The sequence below is a fragment of the Marmota monax genome, unplaced genomic scaffold (genome assembly GCF_021218885.2).
Source record: "Marmota monax isolate L192 unplaced genomic scaffold, Marmota_monax_Labrador192_F-V1.1 WCK01_AAM20220418_F8-fsc00004, whole genome shotgun sequence".
In the NCBI taxonomy this organism is placed as follows: Eukaryota; Metazoa; Chordata; class Mammalia; order Rodentia; family Sciuridae; genus Marmota; species Marmota monax.
The window spans coordinates 28,166,335-28,189,905 of NW_026692881.1; the positions used below are offsets into that span (position 1 = coordinate 28,166,335).

The window sequence follows — 23,571 nt, forward strand, 5'->3', positions numbered from 1 at the left end:
GGTGGGGGGAAGCTATCCAGACAGGAAAAGATAGGACACCAGACCAGCGGCTTAACTTTCAGCCTCTGAAGACTCTAGTTGACTCAAAACAGGCCCTCCAACTCTTCTCTTTGGTACTTGATCTTTATAAAGGAGATAAAGGGATTTTGAGGATTTCATCTTTTTTTTTCTTTTTTTTTAGTTTTCAATGGACCTTTATTTATTTATTTATATGTGGTGCTGAGAATCGAACTCAGTGCCTCACACATACTAGGCAAGCACTCTGCCGCTGAGCCACAGACCTATCATCTTCTTCTAATTGTAGCTGCTGTGTTCACTGTAAGGAATTCCTGAATGACCAATGTGAAGACATGGTCTACTAAATATCAAACTAATAAAAAAGTGCTCTCCTTCCCCTTCCCTCTCCCACTATCTGCTAAGTGAAAAAAGCCAGTCTGAAAAAGCACATGGTATAATACTGCAACCATAGGACGTGTCGGAAAAGGCCAATCTGTGGAGACAGTGGAACGATCAGTGACTGTCACGGCCTACGAGGGAGAAAGGGATGAACAGGAAGAGTGCAGAGAATTTCTAACGCTGTAACAATTCTGTATGATACGGTAATAATAGATGTGCTCTCGTAGGTTTGTCAAGACCCACAGAATGTACCAAACCAACAGTGAGCCCCAGTTAAACTGTGGACCAAGGTGTTTCTGATATGTCAATATAAGTCCATTAACTGTCACAAAAGTACCTTCCTGGTGGGGGATGCTCTTAATGGGAGAGGACATGTGGGTTTAGGGGTATGGAAACCTGTTCTGCTCAATCTTTCTCTGTGCCTAAAATTGTTCTTAAAAAAAAGTCTATGAAAAAGGAAACAAAATAATGACAAAACCCACCAAAAGACACTCTATCAAATTTTATAGTAATTTTTATTTAAGAATATATATCATATAAAAAATTTTATTTCATAATTTCAAAGATACATAATTACTTGTATATAATACTTTCGGTATAGTTTTTCCATCACTAGAATTCTTTTGCTCACCAAAACTGCCTTTGTTTTCTCCCCTAAACCATAATGTGAAATATAAATGCCTCCAAGGAAGAAGAGGCAAGAAATTGAGGATATTCAGTTATTTTTGATGAATTTTTTTTTTCTTTTGGCTCCAGGGATTGAACCCAGGGATGCTTAACCACTAAGCTATATCCCAGCCATTTTTGAGGCAGGGTCTCCTGAATTGCTCAGAGCCTTGCTAAGTTGCTGAGGCTGGCCTCAAACTCCTGATCCTCCCAAGTCACTGGGATTACAGGAATGTATCACTGTACCCAGCTACTTTTGATGATTCTGAGAGGCATTCAGCACCATGAATATCTTATTCAAATACAAATGAGAAAATAAATTATGTGATCTTCATGGGGCAGTTCACATAAAATGTATTTCATACCATTTGACTACTAACTACACCCAAGGAACTTAACTACTGCTGAATCCTCTGTGGCGGTATCATCAATATCCAGCTTCCAATTTCCACTCTTTAAAATATTTCTCCATTGTGTGCCGAGATTTCAAGGTGCCAATATTTACGGTAGGTATAATTTTCTGCGGTTTCAGCCACTGGACAAAACGCTTCATCTCTAGGTAGCTGCTGTGTTCACTGTAAGGAATTCCTGAAAAGACCAATGTGAAGATATTGCCTACTAAATATCAAACTAATAAAAAAGTGCTTTCCTTCCCCTTCCCTCTCCCACTATCTGCCCGCTTCCCCCTACTGATCTTTCTTCTATTTACCCATAGTTATTTTTTAAATTCATTTCTTATGGATGTACATGATGGTGAAATTCACTGTGGTATATTCATATATGTACATAGGAAAGTTAAATAAATAAAAACCAAACAAGCTCTCGAGTGCAAAATAAAACAGAAAAGTAATCCTGAGCATTATTGTCCAAATTCCTTGGTGCTTTAGTTCTCATAAGAAAATTTGGTATTTTTATAGAAAATAAAGATTAAAACATTAAAAATAATATAAAACTTAGAACACTGAAAAAAACTCATTACTTTCCTATGCATATACTTAATAATATCCATTTCTAGAGAGTCCCACTTAATTGGGATTTTCTTATTTTTATTCATTTATTTAAAAAACTTCACTCAGCTATAGATTTCAGGAAAATCTTGAAGAAATATAAGTCAAATGTGAAGAATGGCAGGCAGGAGATTTGACTTCTAGAACAAGTAAGCAGGTCCTAGTCCCAAGCTTTACATACATAAACAATTAGAAAAAGATGAAACCCTCAAAATCCCTTTATCTCCTTTATTAAAGATCAAATACCAGAGAGAAGGGTTGGAGGACCTGTTTTGAGTCAGCTAGAGTCTTCAGAGGCTGAAGGTTAAGCCGCTGGTCTGGTGACACCAGCCGTCCATGGAACTAAGCCAGCTCTGCGGGCAATGGTGAACTCCCTCCAGGAGAGGGGAACACCAAAGTCAAGTCTGTCCCTCCTGCTGTCACCACATCTAAGCCATTCTCCTCCTGCTCACAATTTCATGCATAATCTAGACTTCCATTTATAGACACTGAGTTCCTCCTTTCAGTAGTTCTGCAATTTCCCCTAAATATCATTGATCACACAAAGGAAATAATCTGTCAATACCTATCTATTGGTTGAGCTCCTCTGTATCAGTGTACAATGGACTAGACAGAGGTTTAGAGTTGTAGAGAGATTTAAAACTCCTGAATTATTGCCGGATGCAGTGATCCATGCCTGTAATCCCAGGAGAGGCTGAGGCAGGAGGGCTGCAAGTTCATGTTAAAGATCAGACTCAGAACCTTAGTAAGACCTTGTCTCAAAATAAAAAAATTAAACAACAAAAAAGGGCTGCAGATGTAGCTCAATGGGAAAGCTCCTCTTAGACCTAGTATACCCTCCCAAAACAAGCAAATAAACAAAAAATAACCCTCAGGAATTGTTAAATTATTTTGTGCTTGGTTTTGTTTTGGCTTTGGGATGTTGATTTTAACAAATGCAAATGATTATAAACATTAAATGTGAGAAAATTTAATAATATACCATATATTGAAATGTTTCCCTTGGTCTGAGGAGTAATATCTGCTACGCTGGAGAACTTGCTAGAGTGCGTCCATCCTGTGGGTCGAAAAGCCAAAATCCGATCATATTTCCCATCATACTTCTTCAAATGATTCTGCAAACCCTGTTTAAAAAAAAAATCAGCACGTTGATTCAGGAGTCAATGGAGATGGGTCATGTGGAATTAAGCAGGATGATTACAGATGTCACATTGGCAGGGTCACGAGAAGCTTTTAGTTGCTAAGACTGGCTTGCAACGACCTTGCAGCCATGTTTCTAAAGAAATGGAATCTTTGAATAGATATCAGCTTTTCTTTGCTTATCTAAACAAGTTCAGGTACTGTTAAAAAATATGAGGAAACAACTTGAAACACCGAGTAATTAAATGTAAGCAAATTACAACTCAGATAGTTCAAAAAAAAAAAAAAAAAAGCAAAGAAACACCTCTCTCCAAATCCTACTGCAAGAGACTCTAACATCACTAATGGTAAACATCAGTGCCCACACGACTCCATACACATAAACTGACAGAGGATAGAATTTTGTAAGGAGGGCGACATTATACTCAACACAGATATATATTTTAGGTGGATACAATATTTTTTTACTTATGTATGATGCCAAGAATCAAACCCAGTGCCTCATGCATGCCAGACGAGCCTTCTACCACTGAGTCACAACCCCAGACTCCAGATATATATTTTAAAGATCACATTAGCATTATTCTCAGGTGGTCACACCTTTCTACCATTTAAACATGAACTAGATTAAATTTCAAACTCTTTATGCCACTATAATTGGAAGTAATATGCTCCTTTTATAAATCTTGAATAGAGCTGGGCATTACCATGCCCATACACATGCATAATCTCAGTTACTTGGGAGGATGAGGTAGGAAATTCACAAGTTCAAGGCCAGCCTGGGCAATTTAAGGAGAGCCTGTCTCAAAAACAACAACAACAACAACAAAAAACAAACTAGAAGTGTGGCTCAGTGGCAGAGGGTCTCTGGGTTCAATCCCTAGTATTCTAAAAACTATATCTTGAATGGAACTCCAAACCAAAGTCACAATAAATGATATTTGATAAAACTCTTAGAAAATTGATAACCAAACTTCAATCTTTGAGAGCTAAGAGAAATCCAACTAGGGATAATAGTGGCATGAGAGATTTTTTTAAAAAAATCTTAATACTTTTAGTTTTAAGAATAATACCCCAGTTTCAGTTTTTTTTTTTTTGTTTTGGTGGGGCTGGGGATTGAATCCAGCATATGAGGCAAGCACTCTACCAATGGAACTATATCCCCAGCCCAGAATAACATCCAGTTTCAATTATTCAATAATTCATTAGAATGGATTAATAATAAAATAGACTTCACCGATTAAATGAAAATCCTTGGATTTTTCTTTTGCATCAATTACCTGTTTATTAATTTGAGGTCAATATAAGAGCATCTACCACAAAACAGTCCTATTTCTAACTAACTACAAGGAAGGAAGGAAGGAAGGAAGGAAGGAGGGAGGGAGGGAGGGAGGGAGGGAAGGAAGGAAGGAAGGAAGGAATAAATTTGCATGGATGGATGTACAAATAAGCTTCCATTACAATATTCTCTGCAAAGTTTCAAGCTGCTGCCTTGGTTGTCTAAGCCTGAGCTAACCAGTGTCTTCTCCCTCCCTTGCCTTCACTGAGAAAGGACAAGACAGGAAACTGGGTTTTAGTGTAATTATACATGAAATGCCATTAGCTCAGAGTTCAATTTTCAAAATATGTCATCAACCCAACCATTCCTATTTGTTACTTCAAAACACCCAGGACAATTTAAAAAGAGAACTAATTTCTGCTTTTTATGAAACAAATCAGTGACCACAAAAACACCATGTGGTGCAATCTAGCGCCACAAACATAAATTTAAGATGTTATACAAGCCAACCTTCAGAAGAGACTGTCAACAGTTACCAGTTGTCCATTTACCATGATTTTAGAAAAACTCTCGTGAGGAAATTTATTATAAACAGTTTAGTTGACACAAAATCTCTGTTCTATGACCATTTCTGCTTATTGAACCAATTTGTGAGAAAAGTCCTTTTGGCAATGTCACTAGAACTATTTTTCAGTATGAAGACAATCATCTATAGCATCATTGTTTTTAAAATGTTTTACCACATTTGGCCAATCAGGTTTAAATCAGCAGTGGTAATCAACCATATAGCATAAACAGGACCCAGGGATTACTTTTTATAGCTTTTCAGAGGGTTTTAGGAAGGCCTTGGATACCCAGAAAACTGTATTAGGCTTATCTTTTCATAAAAAGTCATCACTTCTGATGCAATAAAATTATTTTTGGCTGATTAAAAAAATTATCTAATTACTAACTAAAATATAACACCATGATAACCAACAGCTTCTGCTACATCTGTGTTTTGAAGAAAAGAAATCTTCAAAAAATATCATCAATACCAGGACACTTTAATGGAGGAATCATCTGCTCCATGATTATGCCAGGTAGATCAGGGAGGAGCAGAGAGGATACAGACATCACCTTCTGGAGGCTGACAGGCTCCAAGGCAGAGGATCTGTTAAGCCCCGCCCTCTGGGTCTGGTTTAATGGAAATCCTCGGCCCTTTCTTAGCTTTCTCTAACTCCCATCATCAGGGAGCTTCACAGATGGATCTTGTCACAAAGGACTCCTTTTTTAGCATAAGTTCTTAGAAGTGGCAAAATACAGACAATGAGTATTAAAAATATAGATTTAATGAACATTTCTGAATCCTTAAAACCAGTTTGAATTCTTACATAAAAATTCTTGAGTTTGTAGCTGCTTGAAGATTTAATTCTTGTTTCAGTTTGGACTTGTAAATACAAGCTGTCTAAAAGAAGGCCACATATATCAGAAAATAGCCTGTAAAGTCGTGGGCTGATGAATCTACCTGTGTTCCAAATCCCATTCAGAAACCCTACTTCATCAATCACTGCCTTCCTCAGTTATCTTCTATTTCTCCCTGTGACTCACAATATAAAAACCCTCGTTTCTAATAAACAAACAAATCCTTTTCTGGGCACATGCTCTGTATTTCCTGTCTTCATTTCCTTGACCCTCATTCTTTTCTTAACCCCCCTTGGCTTCCAGGCAGATAAATGCCCCACCCTTTAAGAGTTCAATTCAGCAGTTTCTAGTATTTTCACAAAGCTGGGCAACCATCACCACTATCCCCTTTTGGAACAGAAACCTTGAGCACTGGCAGTCATTCTCCATTTCCTCTCCCTCAAGCCCTGGGAACCACTAACCCACTTTCTGTCTGGGGATTTAATGTTCTGGACAATTCATGTAAGTGGATCATACAATAAGTAGCCTTCAGTGTCCGGCTTCTTTTGTCTGGCATAGTGTTCTCAAGGTTCAATCATATTACAGATGCATTAGTACTTCATTCCTATTTACAGGTGAATAATATTCTGTTTTATGAATAGATCTAGTCATAGATCACATTTCATTTAAACATTCACTATTTGATGGGCATTTGGGTTGTTTTGACTTTGGGGCTACTATGGGTAACGTTGCTATAAACATTTCCATAGGAGTTTTGTGCAGACGTGTGCTTTCAATTCTCTTGGGCATACAGGATGAAATGGCTGGGTCACATGGCCACCCCATATGATATGGTTTAAGGAATTACCAAACTGTTTCCCAAAATAGCTACACCAGTTCAAATTCCACCAGCAAAGATCCAGGTTCCAATCCCATGTATCCTCATCAATTGTTACCATCACTTTTATTACAGCTCTCCTAGTGGATGTCAAGTGGTGTCTCGGTCTGGTAACGCTTTGCAGTTTCCTGATGGCTAACCACAGAGATCCTGAGCCTAATAGAAGAAAAAGTAGGCCCAAATCTTCATCATGTCAGATTAGGCCCCAGCTTCCTTAACAAGACTCCTATAGCATAAGAAACAAAATCATGAATCAATAAATGGGATGGATTCAAACTGAAAAGCTTCTTCTCAGCAAAAGAAACAATCAGTGAGGTGAAGAGAACCTACAGAGTGGGAGCAAATTTTTATCACATGCACATCAGATATAGCACTAATCTCTAGGGATATAAAGAACTAAAAAAACTTAACACTAAAAAAACTAAAAACCCAATCAGTAAATGGGCCAAGGAACTAAATAGACACTTCTCAGAAGATCATATACAATTAATCAACAATATATGAAAAAAACATTCAACATCTCTAGCAATTGAGAAATGCAAATCAAAACTACTCTAAGATTTCATCTCATTCCAGTCAGAATGGCAGATATTAAGAATACAAAAAACAATAAGTGTTGGCAAGGATGTGGGGGGATAAGGGCTATCATACATTGCTGGTGGGACTGCCAATTGGTGCAACCAATCTGGCAAGCAGTATGGAGATTCCTTGGAAAACTCTGTATGAAACCACCATTTGACCCAGCTATCCCATTCCTTGGTTTATACCCAAAGGTCTTAAAAACAGCCTACAGCAGTGATGCAGCCAATGTATATAGCAGCACAATTCACAATAGCTAAACTGTGGAACCAACCCAGATGCCCTTCAGTAGATGAAGGGATAAAGAAACTGTGGTATATACACACAATGGAATATTACTTAGCATTAAAAGAGAATAAAATCATGGAATTTGCAGGTAAATGGATGGAGTTGGCGAATATTAAGCTAAGTGCAGTAAGCCAATCCCCCAAAACCAAATGGTGAATGTTTTCTATGAGGATGCTGATCCATAATGGGGATTGGGGGTGAGGAGCAAGGGAGGAATGGAGAACTTTAGATAGGGCAAAGGGGAGGGAGCAAGAAGGGAAGGGGCAGGGGGATAGGAAAGATGGGTGAATGAGATGGACATCGTTACCCTAAGTACATGTATGAAGACACGAATGGTGTGACTCTACTTTGTGTACAACCAGACATGAAAAATTCTGCTATCATGTATAACAAATTAGAATAAATAAATTTAAAATAAAAAAACTATAAAATAAAAACAAACTTGGAAATAAAACTATAAAATAAAATGATTAAAATATGCTATACCCTTTTCAGGATATTACTGGACATCCTTATGACTGATGACATCTCATTAGTCTTCACACTAATTGCCTCCCACATTTAAAATACATCTGCAAGTCTCGATTAAACATCAGGTGCCTGGCCCAGTGGTGCACGCCTATAATCCTAGCAACTGTGGAACCTGATGCAGGAGGATCCTGAATTTGAGAAAAGCCTCGGCAATTTGGCAAGACACTCAGCAACTTAGTGAGATCCTGTCTCAAAATAGAAAATAAAAAGTACTGGGGAAATAGCTCAGTGGGCACCCCTGGGTTTAATCCTCAGTACCAAAAAACAAAAAACAAAAACAAAACCATCAATGGACAATGGACAAGCCAGGCATAGTGGCACATGCCTGTAATTCCAGTGACAAGGTAGACTATGAAAGAAGATCTCAAGTCTCCAGCCAGCATGGGGAATTTATCATGACAAATTAAAAAATAAAAAAAAAATTAAAAGGAATAGGGATATAGCTCAGTGGAAGAACACCCTGGTAGAGCACCCCTGGGTATAATTCCCAGTACTGGGGTAGGGGAGAAATAATGGACAATACTCTGGCTTGATTGTGCCTGAATTGTTGGGTTTGGGGTTTTTTTTTTTTTGTACCAGGGATTTCACCTAGTGGCTCTTTATCATTGAATCACATCCCCAGCCCTTTTTTTAAAAAAACATTGTTTTACTTTTGAGACAGAGTCTTGCTAAATTTGCTTAGGGCCTCATTTAAATTTCTGAGGCTGGCCTCAAATTTGCAATCCTCTTGCCTCAGCTTCCCAAGTCCCTGGGATTACAGATGTGCTAGGACAAATGCCAGGCATGCCTAAAATTTTTATGGATTACACATACTCATGAAAATAGGCCATAAATAGTTCTCCTTAGTCTCACAGAAAAAAGGAGTAGTTAGACCAGAAAGAATTTCCCTAATCAAGGATTAACATTCATTTTCTTTACACAACGTATTATTATTTATAAAACAGAGATAGAAATAGTAATTAGCATCCCATTTCAAAAAGTTCCAAAAAAGTTACTTTACAAATATTAGAGCAAAAGTAAAAACATATTTCTTTGTGCGTTATGTTCTGAATTGTGTTTAATACAAAATATTCAGTATTTTTCGAAATATTCCATTGACGAGTATCAAAATGTAAATATATGGAATAAATCTCTTTATGTAAACAAACCTGACAGACAAGCCCCCAAATCACAGTAAGGCTGTGTCATATGTGCCTCAGTTTATAACCAAGAACTAATGCTAGAACTTCCTCTCAGGAACTTCCACTATTTGATCTAATCCTCAATAAGTAAATTTTCAACACACACCAATGTTACAGAGGTTTAATATTAATATGGAACAGAACAGAACAGACCTGAAGTAAGAACTCAGAATTCTCCCCTCACTTCTACCACCCACCCAGAAAGAACTGGAAAGTGATCTTGACATGCAGGATTCAATGAACCACACATGCATTCTTTTCTATTTCTGTTCCTTCCTGTATGACAGTTCTTTATTTTCTAAACACCTGGCACACAAACTACTTTTTAGAGTTACATATTCAGAAGAACTAAAAACATTTAGAATTCCCTTGAAAGACTTTCTAAGGCAAATTTTAAAATAGGTGATTTCATTATAACTGAATTTCTTGAAGTTATATGCAAGTAAAATAGGATTCTAGTTTATGATCATTAGATCTTTTTCTGGTTCACCCTAAAAAACATTTCTCTTGAGTCCTTACCTTAAAATTAATTTGCATCATTGGGAGAAGGTGGACCAATGAACTCCACATGTCTGTGGTGATGAGGGGATTAATGTCAGGCATATTGAGGCACTGCAATGTTTGAAACTTTTCTCGGGACATGCCCACCTTTGAACCTAAAACATCAGCAACAGCTACAGGCAAAACAAAAGGTTAAAGACAGAAACATTACGGCATATGGAAAAATCATAAAATTGTAATTTAATCACATTTTAAAATAAGAATTTATCAAAAACAAATTCAAAACATTTGTACATTTACTATATCTCTAAGTGGCTGAATCATTTAATTATTTATCTGTGTGAAATAAATTGTGATAATGCCAAAGAACTTACTTTTTATTTTATTTTTGGTACTGGGGGTTGGGATGCTCTACCACTAAGCTACATCCCCAGTCCTTTTTATTTTTTATTTTGAGACAGGGCCTCACTAAGTTGCTGAGGCTGGCCTGAAACTTGCAATCCTCCTGCCTCAACCTCCAGAGTTACTGGGATTTCAGGCGTGTACCACCATGTTAGGTTAACACTTCATATCTTAATGATTGAGATAATGTGATCACACTTAAGAAGAAATCAAAGTACCCCACAAAATTAGAACAATATCTCCTAGACAAACTAGTGTAATATATACATAGTTAAAGCAACAAAAGTTAACTGGCAGGTATCCTCAAAGGATGATACAACTATGCATTACTTCAAAGTTAATGAAAATAATAATGTCACATGGGCACTTGTTTATAAATATCTTATAAGTACTAAGATAAACATATTCATCAAATGTTTCAATAAAGTTGAGCCTTTCAAAGTTTAAATGTATCAAATATTATGAATCTTTCTTCAACTTCAAAGATAATATGGGATAATTTCAGAAAATATGTACAAATGCAGGAGTAGACACTGACAGGGCTTTATGCAAAAAGAATCTGGTGTTTATAATACGTTAATGTAAATTAGATACAGCTACCACCCACCTAGGAAGACTTTCTCTTTTCCGATACTGTAAGTGCCACAGACAACCAGAGTACGGGGGTTTAGAGTTACAGCCTCAAAGGCGGTGTTGATGGCAAACTGGATAACTTCTTGCTGAGACGGAAAGGTGTACTCTGGGCTGCAATAGCTTAATATGGAAATATGGTACTTATTAAAAGAGCAGAAGAAAGCTATGGTCTTAACATAGATGCTATTTTAGGAGATAAGCTGCAGCAAATCACATATGACAACAGTATAATATATTAAAACCACAATGGTTATGTCACTTCCTGGAGTTAAAGTTATTTGCTACAAGTTATGGCTAATTTATGATGGGGACTGTGAGTTTTCATTTCTTTTTAAGGATTTTTTTCCTTTTTTTTGTTCCCCCTAGTAACAGGAATTGAACTTAAGAGTGCTTTACCACTCCCTTTATTTTATTTTTCCTGTTTTGAGATAAGGTCTCACTAAAGCCAAGGCTGGCCTCAAACTTGTGATCCTTCCCCTTAGCCCCCCCAAGTTTTTGGGATTATAGACATGTGCTCAAGTACATTTCTTTTATCAACTTCAAAGAAATTGCCTTTCTCAAGACGTTTTTCCTTCTAAGAATATTTCTAGCCAGTCTCCTATTTTAGCTATCGATTATGTTTCTCAGTATCTTTTCTTTCCAACTCAAATACTATCATAGAAAATACTACTGATAGGGATTATATGTGGACTAAAGAATTTAAAATAATGAAAGTAAACATGAATTTAATGTTTAGATCAATTCATAGTTACATGGTTGATACTATCTCTTCTTGCAGATACAGAAATATATATAGAATTAAAGGAACACAAAAGATCCAGTTGGGCCTAAACAGACTAACACCCAGTGAAAGATTAATTTTAAAATACTATCTATACATATTTTGAGATGAAAGGTAAGCACTATTTCACTAAAATGTAATAAATTACAAATACCCAATAAATACATTTTCCCCAATTTTCAAAATCACTTTTGCTAGTCAATCACCAGAAAAGAGGGAAAAATTCAGTCCTTTCTCCTATCAACACTCATGATGAAATACAGAATTTTCTTTAGAACTATGTAACAATGTTTTCTAACTTTCTTTCGTTTCTTTCTTTTGGGGGTACTGAGGATTTAACCTATTGGTGCTTTACCACTGAGTTATATCCCAACCCCCAGGGTCTGGCGAAATTCCTGAGGCTGGTCTTGAACTTGTGATCTTCCTGCCTCAGCCTCCCAAACTGCTAGGATTATAGATATGCACTGCCATGCCTGGCTTTCACTTATTTTCTTAATTTATCTACTACTTAAAGTAGACATAAAAGAATGGAAAAAATCAGTTACTGTAAGAAAACTGGATGTGGAAAGGCCATTTTTTATTAAAATATCCCATTTAAACTTCTTCCAACAGGTTGAACTAGTTAATAGAATTAATTTATAACAAATTGATGAGGTATTATAGTATATAATATCACACTATATACCAGAGATATATACTACTTTTATCTGTCAATTATACCTTGATATATAGATTATTTATAAATTAAAATGTAATGGTTTGTACTACTATGTTAAAATTCAAACTATCACTTATAAGTTACCTTTCAATACTCAGAAACAGAATGGCAATTTGGCATCATTTTCCTGTTTTTATCTGACATGTTCACAGACACTTTGGAAGAATAACCTATAAGGGTATTTTTCTTCAGTTTTTCTTCCTCCTTTCAGTAACAGGATGTTCTATAAACATACTCAAAAATAGCCAGGTGTGGTGGCACATGCCTGTAATCCCAGCGACTTGGAAGACAGAGTAGGAGGATCTCAAGTTTGAGGCCAGCCTCAGCAAGTTAGCAAGACCATGTCTCAAAATAAAACAATAGAAAAGGCTGGGATGTAGTACAGTGGTAAAGCAACCCTGGATTAAATCCTCAATACAAAAAAAAATTTTTTTAAATGAACTATGAAAAAACTGAGCTATCATCAATTAAGACATGAAGTCCCACATATGCTCTTTTTCAAGTGTATATTTTCCAAATAGCATTCCTCTGCTAATACCTTAAAATAATAATCATCATTAAGCCATCATTTTAATTACCAAGCAAATTCATAAAATACAGAATAAATGCTATCAGCAGGAAAAAGAAGCACTCAATGAACGCCTCTCTTACGTGGTGTCTAGGTACAGCGTGTGGATTTTCTGGCCTGCAAGAAGAGACCGCTCCATGCTGGGATCCGCTCTGAAGTCTCCAGTGTGCAATACAGCAGCACCATTAGGAAGGTAGAAAAGGATCATGGTGGCACCTGGGCAGCTGAACACAAACATGCTTAGGGAAGATTACAAAAGACACCGCACCTAAAGGAAGGGTACCTTCTTCATGAGTTAGCAAACCATTAGCTGACCACAGTGACACTACACTGTGCTCAGAGGGAATGCAACACTCAGAACTCAAGGAAACTTAGGTTGAAGAAAGAACGGTGTGCAGGAAAGGCCTGACTCCCCAGGCAGGAGAAGCTCAAACCCTGCACATTTCCAAGAAAAGCCAACTTCAGGACTGGTCATTGGCCTGGGGAATGAGCTCTAAGCCCCTGGTATATTTTGTCTGATAAGACAAATATTTGTAGGCTTGAGGCACAGGCTACACCATACTAGCTTGATCAGATAGTTATGCTAATTATGTAATCTCTGGTGAACACCTCAATAAAGCTGGCTCAAAAACTCAGAACTTAAAATGATGAATAGCAGCAGAGCTAGCAGACAAAAACTTGAAGGAAAGCAACCCCAAGTATAAGCATTGGCCTGGATTTTAGGAAACTTGGATTTAGTCTGTCTTCTTTCCCTAAACTTCTCTGCTCTCAACAGAACAGGAGCTAACTAACATCCTAGGAAAAGTGAAAAGAAGCAGAGTCATGTATTATGGGAACATGAGTGCTGATAGTATTAGGTAGGTTAGTTAGCCATGAATAGGTGGGCAGAGGGAAAGGACAATGAAGGACACATATCAGGCCTATGCACCAAGAAAAACAGGAATCATAAAATAGGAACAGCAGGAAAACTTATCTAAGCCAGCAGCATTTGGGAACGAGAGCTGGAATGCCCAACCTTCCCCAAGCTGTAGAGAATTATAATCCCTTCGGGGAATCATGACTTAAAATCCTAGGGATCCTCACTGAAACAGAAGAACATCAGAGAAGTGGCGTCTGGTATGTCAAGACCTCCCCTCAGCTACAGTTATTGAACTCCTAAAGAGGAACCACGGTTTCCAGAAAATGTCAACACCATCTCCTGCAACCAAGTTACTGGAACCCTTCCTTATCACCAAAAACCATGTCACAACCACCCAACTGCCCTGTCATCCAGAATATTAAGACCCCGACAGAGAAAGTTTGCTAAGGGTAATGAAGCAATTAAAGGGGACAGGAAAACTGAGGCAAGAATAAGGGACGCAATTTCCTTAAAAACCCCAACTCTGTGAGCACCGCACGGCCCCTCTCCAGGCGGTCTGTGTAGTCCCCATGTTGCACACTATCCAGCTTCTCACGCTATTAAACCTTCGCTTCCTACTGTATGTTTCACTCAAATTCTTTCCAGTGGAGTCACAAGAACTGGCACCCAAGGATTAGTGGCCCCCACCCCTAACATCAGCACTTGACATTTAAAAGTGGGGGTGGGGGAGTTGAAATAATTTCCAAGAAAGAAAAATCTGAATCATTTTTTCCCCCAGTACTGGGATAGAACCCAGGGACTCAACACACACTAGGCAAGCGCTCTGTGAGCTATATCCCAGGCCTCTTTACTTCTTATTTTTAGATAGGGGCGTTAAGTAGTTGCCCAGGCTGACCTCAAATTGTAATCTTCCTGCTTCAGCTTTTGGAGTAGGTGGGATTACACGAGTGCAGTACCAGGTCCAATTTACATCTTTAATATCTAAAGCCTGGTGGATTTCTTAATTTAAAAGTGGCAGTGGGGATACTGGGCATGGTAGTGCAACTAATCCCCTAGTATGTAAATGGAGTGTGAGCTCTTGGTTTATATAAATGATATTAAAGAAAATTGCAAAAGGTATTTATTTATTTGTTAATTTTATTTGGTACTGGGGATTGAACCCAGGGGTGCTTTACCACCAAGTTACACCCTCAGCTCTGAATTTTTTATTTTGAGACAGAGTCTTGCAAAGTTTCTTAGGGTCTCCCTAAATTGCTAGTCTGGCCTCCTGCTTCAGTCTCCCCAGTTGCTGGGATTTTAGGAATGGGCCGCTGCTCCTGGTCAAAAGGTTATCTTTTGAAGACCAAGATGTGAAAGTATTTAAAAAAAAAAAAAGATGGAGTCTTATATGTCAAGTATAGTGATTTGGGAATACAGTTCAGGGCAGAGTGCTTGTCTGGCATGTGCAAGGCCCTGGGTTCAATTGCTAGCACTGAAAAGAAAAACCATTAAATTAAAATAAGGGTTAGGCAACATTTAGAGGATTTCTCTATATTTACTCTCTGATTCTGTAATTGGGGACATTTTTTTAACAAGTGGAAACATCTTTTACTGGAGTTTTAAGAAGCACCAGGCATTCCAGTTCTAACAGAAAAGGTCTTAAATACCCATGCCAATGTGATTTCCTTTTGAATATATTTTTTTAAATGAACCATTATTAAGGTGACTGTAATACTCACTGATTGGCATCAAGTAGAACAACCCTGACACCATCCACCAAACACTCAGTGTCCATCGGCAATGGATGGACATACTGTTCTTGCACATGAAGCTTACTCTTCAACAAGTTTCCAGTTATCTACAAAACAGGATGTGCTTACTTCTGACACAGCAAAACACTACATATTTTGTTTCATATCTAATTCAGAATTACAACATCTTAATAATCTCCCGTTTTCACACTTCTATTCATGTAAACCCTCTACAATGTCAGGAAGGGCCTTTCTAAAACAACTTGTCACTTTTCTACTTGAACATCCACACCGGCCCTCCCTCACTTGTGAAAGGCCCATCATTCCCAGCACCATGCGCAAAACCCTTATCTGGGCCCTGCCATTGCTATGGGCTTGTCTCCTGAGGTTCCCCATAGTGTGTTCCAGACTTTCTGAATTTTCTGAAGAGTCTAGAATAGGTATATTTCTGAGGTGTCTGCGTTTACACAAATTCTACTCTCTCATTGGAAAGTTCTCTTCTCTTTTCTCTGCCTCATTCTGTGATCAGACATACCTTCATTTAAATTTGGGCTCTGCCATTACTTGCTGTGTGACCTGGGCATGCCACTTAACCTCAGCAAGCCTCAGGTAGCTTCACTAAGAAAAACAGGATACTTACTAAATGCTGTGAATACTAAATAAAATCCCAGCTAAAGCCTTTAGTGATAGGGATTAAAGTCTTCACCTTTTAATAATTAGTTCAAAGCATCTCTTTCACATGAAATGTCATTCTCTAACCTTGGCCTGTGACACAGTAAAAATCTCTCTTCTCCCTAGTCCTAGGCACTCCATTTTTTTATTAAAACACCAATTCCCTGCAGGCTTAAGCTCTTTAAAGTTAGGTGTTTTGCCTTTTATACCTATTTAGGCACTCAAAGAGCATTCACTGAATGAAATCTGTTTGTTTTTTTTAAGTGCGACATGTCATATAGTCTGTCTATTCTCCTCATGTAACAAAACGCATTTTTTAAAAATGGACTATAACTGCTGATTTTAACTCATTTCATTTTAGAACCTTTAAAACCTTGGAATCTGTTCTTTTATATCTTTCCTACTACAATGATAGGTCTTAACCATTTAATTATTCCTCTTGTAACCAAATTGCTTAAAAATCTGCAGCAGTCTATAAAGTTGGAACTTAGAATATGAAAACTTACCTCACTACAATAGACTGGAAATGTGAAGTTTTTAGACAATCCAGCATAATGATCAGAATGGAAATGGGTGAGAAAATAGGCCGTGCAGCCTTCCACCACACCGTACTGAAAGGCGTCAACTGTGAAGCTGGTTCCTGCAAGGAAAGCACCACCAGGCTGGGTGAACCAACAACGGGGATATCAGCGACACCTGATCTGACCACAGATGCTGAACACCTATTCTTTTCACACCTCATTTCCTATTAACCATAATTATTTAAAAACTTATGCTGCATAAATTTAGTAAAAGGTGAGAATAAGTCTTGCAAGTTTCTCCTAAATATTCCAGTATAGTGACTTTCGTGTGTGTATAACTCCACCAAATAAATAAAATTTTAAACAATTTAAACCAATCACAAACCAATTAGTTCTTTGTAATGCTTTTACAACATTTACTGGGCACCTCAAATCCTTTACTTCTGCAAAACAGCAAAAGGAGAATGTTTTGGAAATTCTGAAAGGTGAATTTTCAGCATTGATATGTTTCTAAGGGGCCAAAAATGGTTGAGGCCCCAAATAATCCCAAATCTTACAAAAGTTTGTGGTCCTCTAAAGGCCACAGCACTATATAAAAAAAACAAAAACAAACAAACAAACATGGGGCTTGCGTTGTGGCTCGGTGGCAAAGCACTGGCCTCACACATGTGAGGCACTGGGTTCGATCCTCAGCACCACATAAAAACAAATAAACAAACAAAGTAAAGATATTTTTTAAAAAAGGACATATATAATCTGAACTTCATTATGGGGTCTGAATGGGAAAAAAATGCCTCAAAAGTTTTCTCATAAGGAAACAAGGAAAACAAGTCCTCAAATGTGTTTAAAAAAGAAGAGCCATGTGTGAGGACAGGTGACAAGCAAGTAAACAAGCAGCTTTCACACTTCTAGAGGCTTTTGACACGTGGCTTACTTAAAGTCCAGAAAGGCATTAAATAATACAATGATTAAAAATAAAACTGGTGTTATTCTCTACACAGATACATTGAACAAATTATAGCTCCAAAACATCAATAAAGCCCCTCAACAGAAATCTTCTGAAACCCAGTATATTTTGGCTGCTTTACTGTACATTCTTCTAAGAATAATTATGGATTTCTTCAATAATAAAATTCATAGTCAGGTGTGGTGGTACAGGCCTGTAATCCCAGAGGCTCAGGAGGCTCAGGAGGAGGATGCCAAATTTAAGGTCAGCCTTGGCAACTCAGTGAGACCCTATGCACCTTAATACCTTAGTGAGACCCTGTTTCAAAATAAAGTAAAAACAGAAAGGGCTGGGAATGTGGATCAGCGGTAAAGAATCCATGGGTTCAATCCCCAGTACCACATACACATATAATAAAAAATTGCTACACATTTTTCTATAAACTCATCTGTGAAGGCAGAAAAAAATTACAAAAATATGAAAAGGCAGGGAAAGTTCTAATATGGTTTTAGAATGTTTGGCACTTTTAGGTACAACCTATAGGATTTCTCTTCTTTAAAGGACTTCATATTTCTCACAAGTGCTTAGACACTGCCTTTTATCCATAATAGTAACTTAGAGCCTTTCCTCAATCTCTACTCGTCTGTCTGTAATCTGTAATATGTACCGAACTAGCATAGTAACTTGTATGCAGAATATATTCAATAAAAGTTTGCTGAATTAATGGAATAACAATAAAAAGCAAATAAGAAAAAGGAAACTAACAGGTGCAGTGGCACAACCGTGTAATCCCAGCAACTAGGGAAGCTGAGGCAGGAGGATTGCAAGTTCAGGGCTAGCCTCAACAACTTAGTGAGGCCCTAAATGACTTAGTGAGATCCTATCACAAAACAGAAATAAAAAGGCCTGGGGATGTGGCTCAATAATGAAGCACCCCTGGGTTTGACTCCGAGTACCAAAAAGAGAAAAAAAAGAAAATTATATTAGAGACTCATGAAGTATCATGAAAAGCAAACACAGAGTGCACAAAGCGTTTCCATATATATATATATATATATATATATATATATATATACACACACACACACACACACACACACACATAAGAAAATGAATGTTAAGTTAAAAAATTGGGGGTCTTTGATAAATTGAGCACTGATGTTCCAACTTACCAGGTATTTTCTTATAGAAGGGACATGTCTTTTTTCTTAATTCCCCTGCATTAGCTGAGTCTGAAAATCTCATGTAACCTCTTTGCAGCCTTCCATGAGCCGATTTTTTGAAGGTATTGTCTTCACTAGAATTGGTTGTTCCCAATTCTGTATTGTTAATAAGGTAGCCTGACCTCTTTCCGCGTGCTCTTTCCTGTGGTGAATTTGACTTTTTATGTCTTTTTCTTTGCCGCTGTGACCTCTCAGCAGGCAGGTCCACAGAAAGTTGACTCTCATTTAAGTCCTTTGCATCAAATTCTAAATCACTTAAAGATTTTTCTGCTTTCCTCTTGCACTGCCGGGACCTCTTTCCATTAGGACTTACAATGGGATTTAAGTTCATCCCATCTATTGCACTTTCCCTCAGTGATTCCTCTTCTTTTCTTTTCGGTGGTAGTCCAAAATACACACCTATATCCATCTGCTTCATTACCTTGGTAGAAGGATGTCTTTCATTGCACTTAGGATCAGAGGGCAATATCTTCAAAGGAGACTTAGCAGTAGCAGGTGTACTTGATTTTTTTCCTGTATTCAAAACTGTAACGCCACCATCTAGCATACCATCCAATACCTTTCTGCAGAAATGTGGAGAGTTAGCATCATTTCTAGTACAGAAGTTCTCACTTGTTAGTTGTCTAATTTTACTTTGGGTCAAAGGAAAACACTCTCCTCCCTGGCTTCCAAAAGGTTCTGACATCTTACTCTGAAGTAGTGGTACAGTTGGGTTTTCAATCACCTGTTTCTGTTTATTTGGTTGAGATGCGTGAAAGTCTGGCTCACCAGGCTTTGCTTTAGTGGTCTGACAATTAGAAGCAGCAGGCTCCCCTCTTAATGCAGGTGAAGACAATAAAAATCGCCCATCAGCATATTCTGGATCATCATATAAAATACTACACTCTGTTTGGGAGCTAAGTTGAGAAGAATTTAGAGCACTGCACTTATACAATTCTTTAGTGTTCTTCTGCTGGGTTAAGAAGCTATTCACTTTGGGGCAGCTCTCCTCCAGGTCCTTCAGGAAGGGACCAGGGAGGTTTTTAAAACTGGTAGAACTATCATCTTCTTCTAGGCTGCCATCTTTAGAACTCTCAGAAAAAAATAGTTCCTGTTGTGAATCATCCAGCTTTTCATCTATATCATAAGTTTCTTCGTCACTCTGAAGTGGAGAATAGGAGATTTCACAGCTGCCAAAGTCATTTTCTGGCAATGGCAAATGTGTGCGTTGTGAGTTGTTGTGGCTGTCTAATTCTGCCCCAGCAAAAGGCAAACCGGCTCTTACCAGTTTGTCATTCTTAACAAATGCTGTAAAATGTAAAGCTTGCTTCGAGGTCTGACTATTTGTAGAAGAAATCTTTTTATTGGTTTCAGTTGGAGGCTGAGACTTTTTTAGACACTGTGTCATCAACAAGGGATCATCTGAAATGTTTTTTAAGTTCTCAGTTTGTTTCTGATGCAGAGACCATCTTTCCTCTAGGCTACAAGAAAAGCCTGGCTGGGTCTCACTGAAACTCCCACCTGCCACATGTGACGGGCTGCTAAATGGATCAGTACTAGCCCTACTTTGAGCAAGCAGGAAGTGAGTGTATCTCTTATAATGAGAAGGAATTGTTGAGGTACACAGAAGGCCTTCAGGACACTCTGAAAATTTCAATGAAGAAAAAAGTATTACAGGGTAAGTTTTGACAGTATCAATACTACAAAGTAACCTACCAGTGGAAAACCATTGGTCCTCCTTTAAGGACTTGAGGACTTCCAAGGATAGATATTGTTAACTGCACAATAAAGAGATCAGCATAAAAATACTGATACAATTCAGCATCGTGTTGCAAGCTAGTATTTATCAGTTTATTATATTAAAATCAAATACTCTTTTAAATTGCTTTTCAAATAATCTTTTTCTCAAAAAAATTAAGATGACCTTAAAATATGTCATTCAACTCTTCATATATTTAAAGTAGAATTTTCTACATGTTAAATATGACCTTCAAGTTTAAAGATAACTAACACATAGCATTATTTCGGTTATTTGGCACATTTTTCGTTATTACATCTTAATCAACTAAGACTCCTTCCTATACACTAGCCTGATGAATACAACACAATCATATTTAGAAACCAGGATGTATTTTCTGTACAGTTCCCAAAAACATAATAAATTGGCCAAGATATGTAACTTTTAAGAGCCCTTATCTATAAAATTTCAGTATCACCTACCTTATACGTTCATTGTGAATCAAATAAGTATAAAGAATGAAAGTACCTAGTGCAGTAAGGGTTCAATTAACATTTATGAAAAATAATTGAGATGTTCAGACACCTTTATGAAAAAGTAAAAATACATTTAAACTGTATTTAGGTTTGGTGTCATGGTGCACACCTATAATCCCAGTGACTTGGGAGGCTGAAGCAGAAGAATTGAAAGTTTGAGATCAGTCTGGGCAATTTAATGAGACAGTGTCTCAAAATAATAATAAAAAAGGGCCGGGGATATATAGTTCAGTGGTAGAGCTCCCTGGGTTAAATTCCCAGTACTACCTACCTTCCTCGCCTCCCCCTGACCCCCCAAACAGACACATACAAACACAACAAGCAAAACAAACAAACAAAAAGCTGTTTTCAGGGTTGTAACTTTCTTTGCAATGATATCATCACCTGGGATAGTGTCTCATCTTTCTTTTGGTTTATTGCTTGTCTTGCTCATTTCACTGAGCAGACACATCTGACTTCATGCAGGCCTTTTAGACGACTTAGAGACTCTTACCTTTTTTTGTAACCTTACCTATTTCAGACAATGGTGGAGAATCCAAACATTCAAAAACATGCCATCGAGGTGTTTGGCCTAGCAATGAGGAAAAAGGCATCTGGCAGTATGGGCAGTACCCATCATGAACTGGACGTGTCTTTGGGGACACTTGCTTGAGCTTTTGAGTTCTTCCGTGCCTTCCTGGAGTAGTCTCCTGGTCTTGGGACTGTTGAACACCATCTCCACAACTTGAATTCTGACTAGAAGATACAGAAGTCTGGGAATTTGTTTCTCCAAGGCACATTTCACAGTCCACCCTTCCTTTAGCTTCTTTGTTTCTCTTTTTGTTTCCTTTTCCTCTTGACTGGTATTTCCCATCTTTTGCTTTTTCAACCGATTTTGGAATATTTTCAGAGCAATTATTTGGATGTCCTAGTTTTGGTTTTCTTTTAGATTTGTATTCCCAGATGTCTTCTTCCAAAAACATGTCTTCTATCATGGCAAAATGATTTTACCATTACAGAAGCATTAATCTTTAGTAAATCAAGTCCATTTCTTGTCACAAATTTTTTAAACTTGTTACAATTTTTTTTTTTTTTTTTTTTTTTGCTGAGGAATAAACTGAATGTAATGAAAAATCTACTAACTCAATGGGAACCTAAAGCTTTGGCAACTAACACATTGGTAAGCTACAAACCCTGTGCCCAAGAACACCTTCTGTTCTATTAATACCACAACAAAACTCAGAATACCCACCACAGGAGTAGCACCTGTAAAGTTTTCACCTGCAGCTGTTATTTCATTCTGGTATTTTGGTCCTTTCCAGAACTTGATTCATAAAAATAGCAATACTTTGAAAATTAAGCCCTAATGGAACGTATAGGTTCAAAACTATCCTAAAACAATCCTTTGTAGAACTGTTACGCAGTTGCTGTCAGTTCTCTTTCAAGTGGGCAATTGTTCAAATACCACAAGTTCAGGTACAGTCTCTGGGCAAGGAGCTCAGCAAGTGTCCCAAACACTAACTGGCTACCTCAGTTTACTAGTGAAACTTGACACACCGTCATCAAGTAAGTGTGTGATTAGTGTCCTCATCCGTGACTCCAGGATGCTCAACATCTGCAGTTTGCTGGGTCCGTCCAGTATCCTCCTCCTTTAGCAAGGTACAAACCTTGAACAGTGAACAAAGTGTAAATACGGGTAGTGATGCTTACACTGAGGTCACACTCGGGCACTCCAGACCACAGAGGCTCTGTGTCCCGCAGTGGGGACGACCCTTTCTCCACCAGCCTCCTCTGGAGGTCCTTGCCAGAGGCCTCCCACCCTCCTCTTTGGACTCTGGAGGTTGCGAGGAAGCAAGTGCGGCCTTAACTCTCCCCACGTTAAGCGCAGCCAGCTCCAATACTGCCGTCAAAGCTCTCCCCTTCAGAAGTCCCTCGTGGCCACCCACCTGCCACCGCACCCAGCGAGCAGCTGCAGCTGCGCCTGAAGCCCTCCGCGCCCCCACCGCCCGCTCGGCTGGCAGTCTATTCGCGCCCGCACTTTCAGCACTCCCAGGGGCACAAAACAGCTTTTGGTTACAAGTCAAAACCACTGGCCAGTCATTCCCAACTTAAAAAGCTTTCTCTCTCGAGGACATTCCTATCCCTTTACCTTTGGTCCTTGGCGGGAACTGCTTCTCGCTGCCAGAGCTGTGTCGAATCGGCTGATCTTAGTCTAAAAGTGGGACTCTAAATGAAGATTTTAAAGTGCCCTTTTAACTTCTACGGATTTATTTATTTTATTTTTGTTTTGAAACCTATTAGTTTCCAAAATGGAGGGTTGGGGAGGGGTCCCTTAGCTAGCTAGAAGCACCCCCACCCCAGGCCTTGCCCCTGTTGAATCTGGCGCTCTGAATGTCCAGACTCGGCCGCGGCGAGGGGACCTGGAAGGGGCGGGGTG

General features: G+C 38.2%; 1 protein-coding gene across 2 annotated transcripts; it reads right to left on the bottom strand.

Moving 5' to 3' along the window:
- Window positions 1-892: 892 nt before the first annotated feature.
- Dclre1a (DNA cross-link repair 1A) lies at window positions 893-23,430 on the bottom strand. Of its 2 annotated transcripts, none has more exons than XM_046449711.2 (10): window positions 23,284-23,430; window positions 21,667-22,801; window positions 18,852-20,525; window positions 16,719-16,852; window positions 15,529-15,647; window positions 13,035-13,175; window positions 10,859-11,004; window positions 9,868-10,022; window positions 3,052-3,193; window positions 893-1,650 (listed from the first exon to the last, which is right to left on the bottom strand). In XM_046449711.2, exons 2-10 carry the CDS (start codon window positions 22,127-22,129, stop codon window positions 1,490-1,492), a joined length of 3,135 nt encoding a protein of 1,044 aa, XP_046305667.1. In that variant the 5' UTR covers window positions 22,130-22,801; window positions 23,284-23,430; the 3' UTR covers window positions 893-1,489. The 2 variants fall into 2 exon arrangements, with proteins under 2 accessions (XP_046305667.1, XP_046305668.1); XM_046449712.2 differs by having other exon boundaries at window positions 1,512-1,650; window positions 3,052-3,126.
- Window positions 23,431-23,571: the final 141 nt, after the last annotated feature.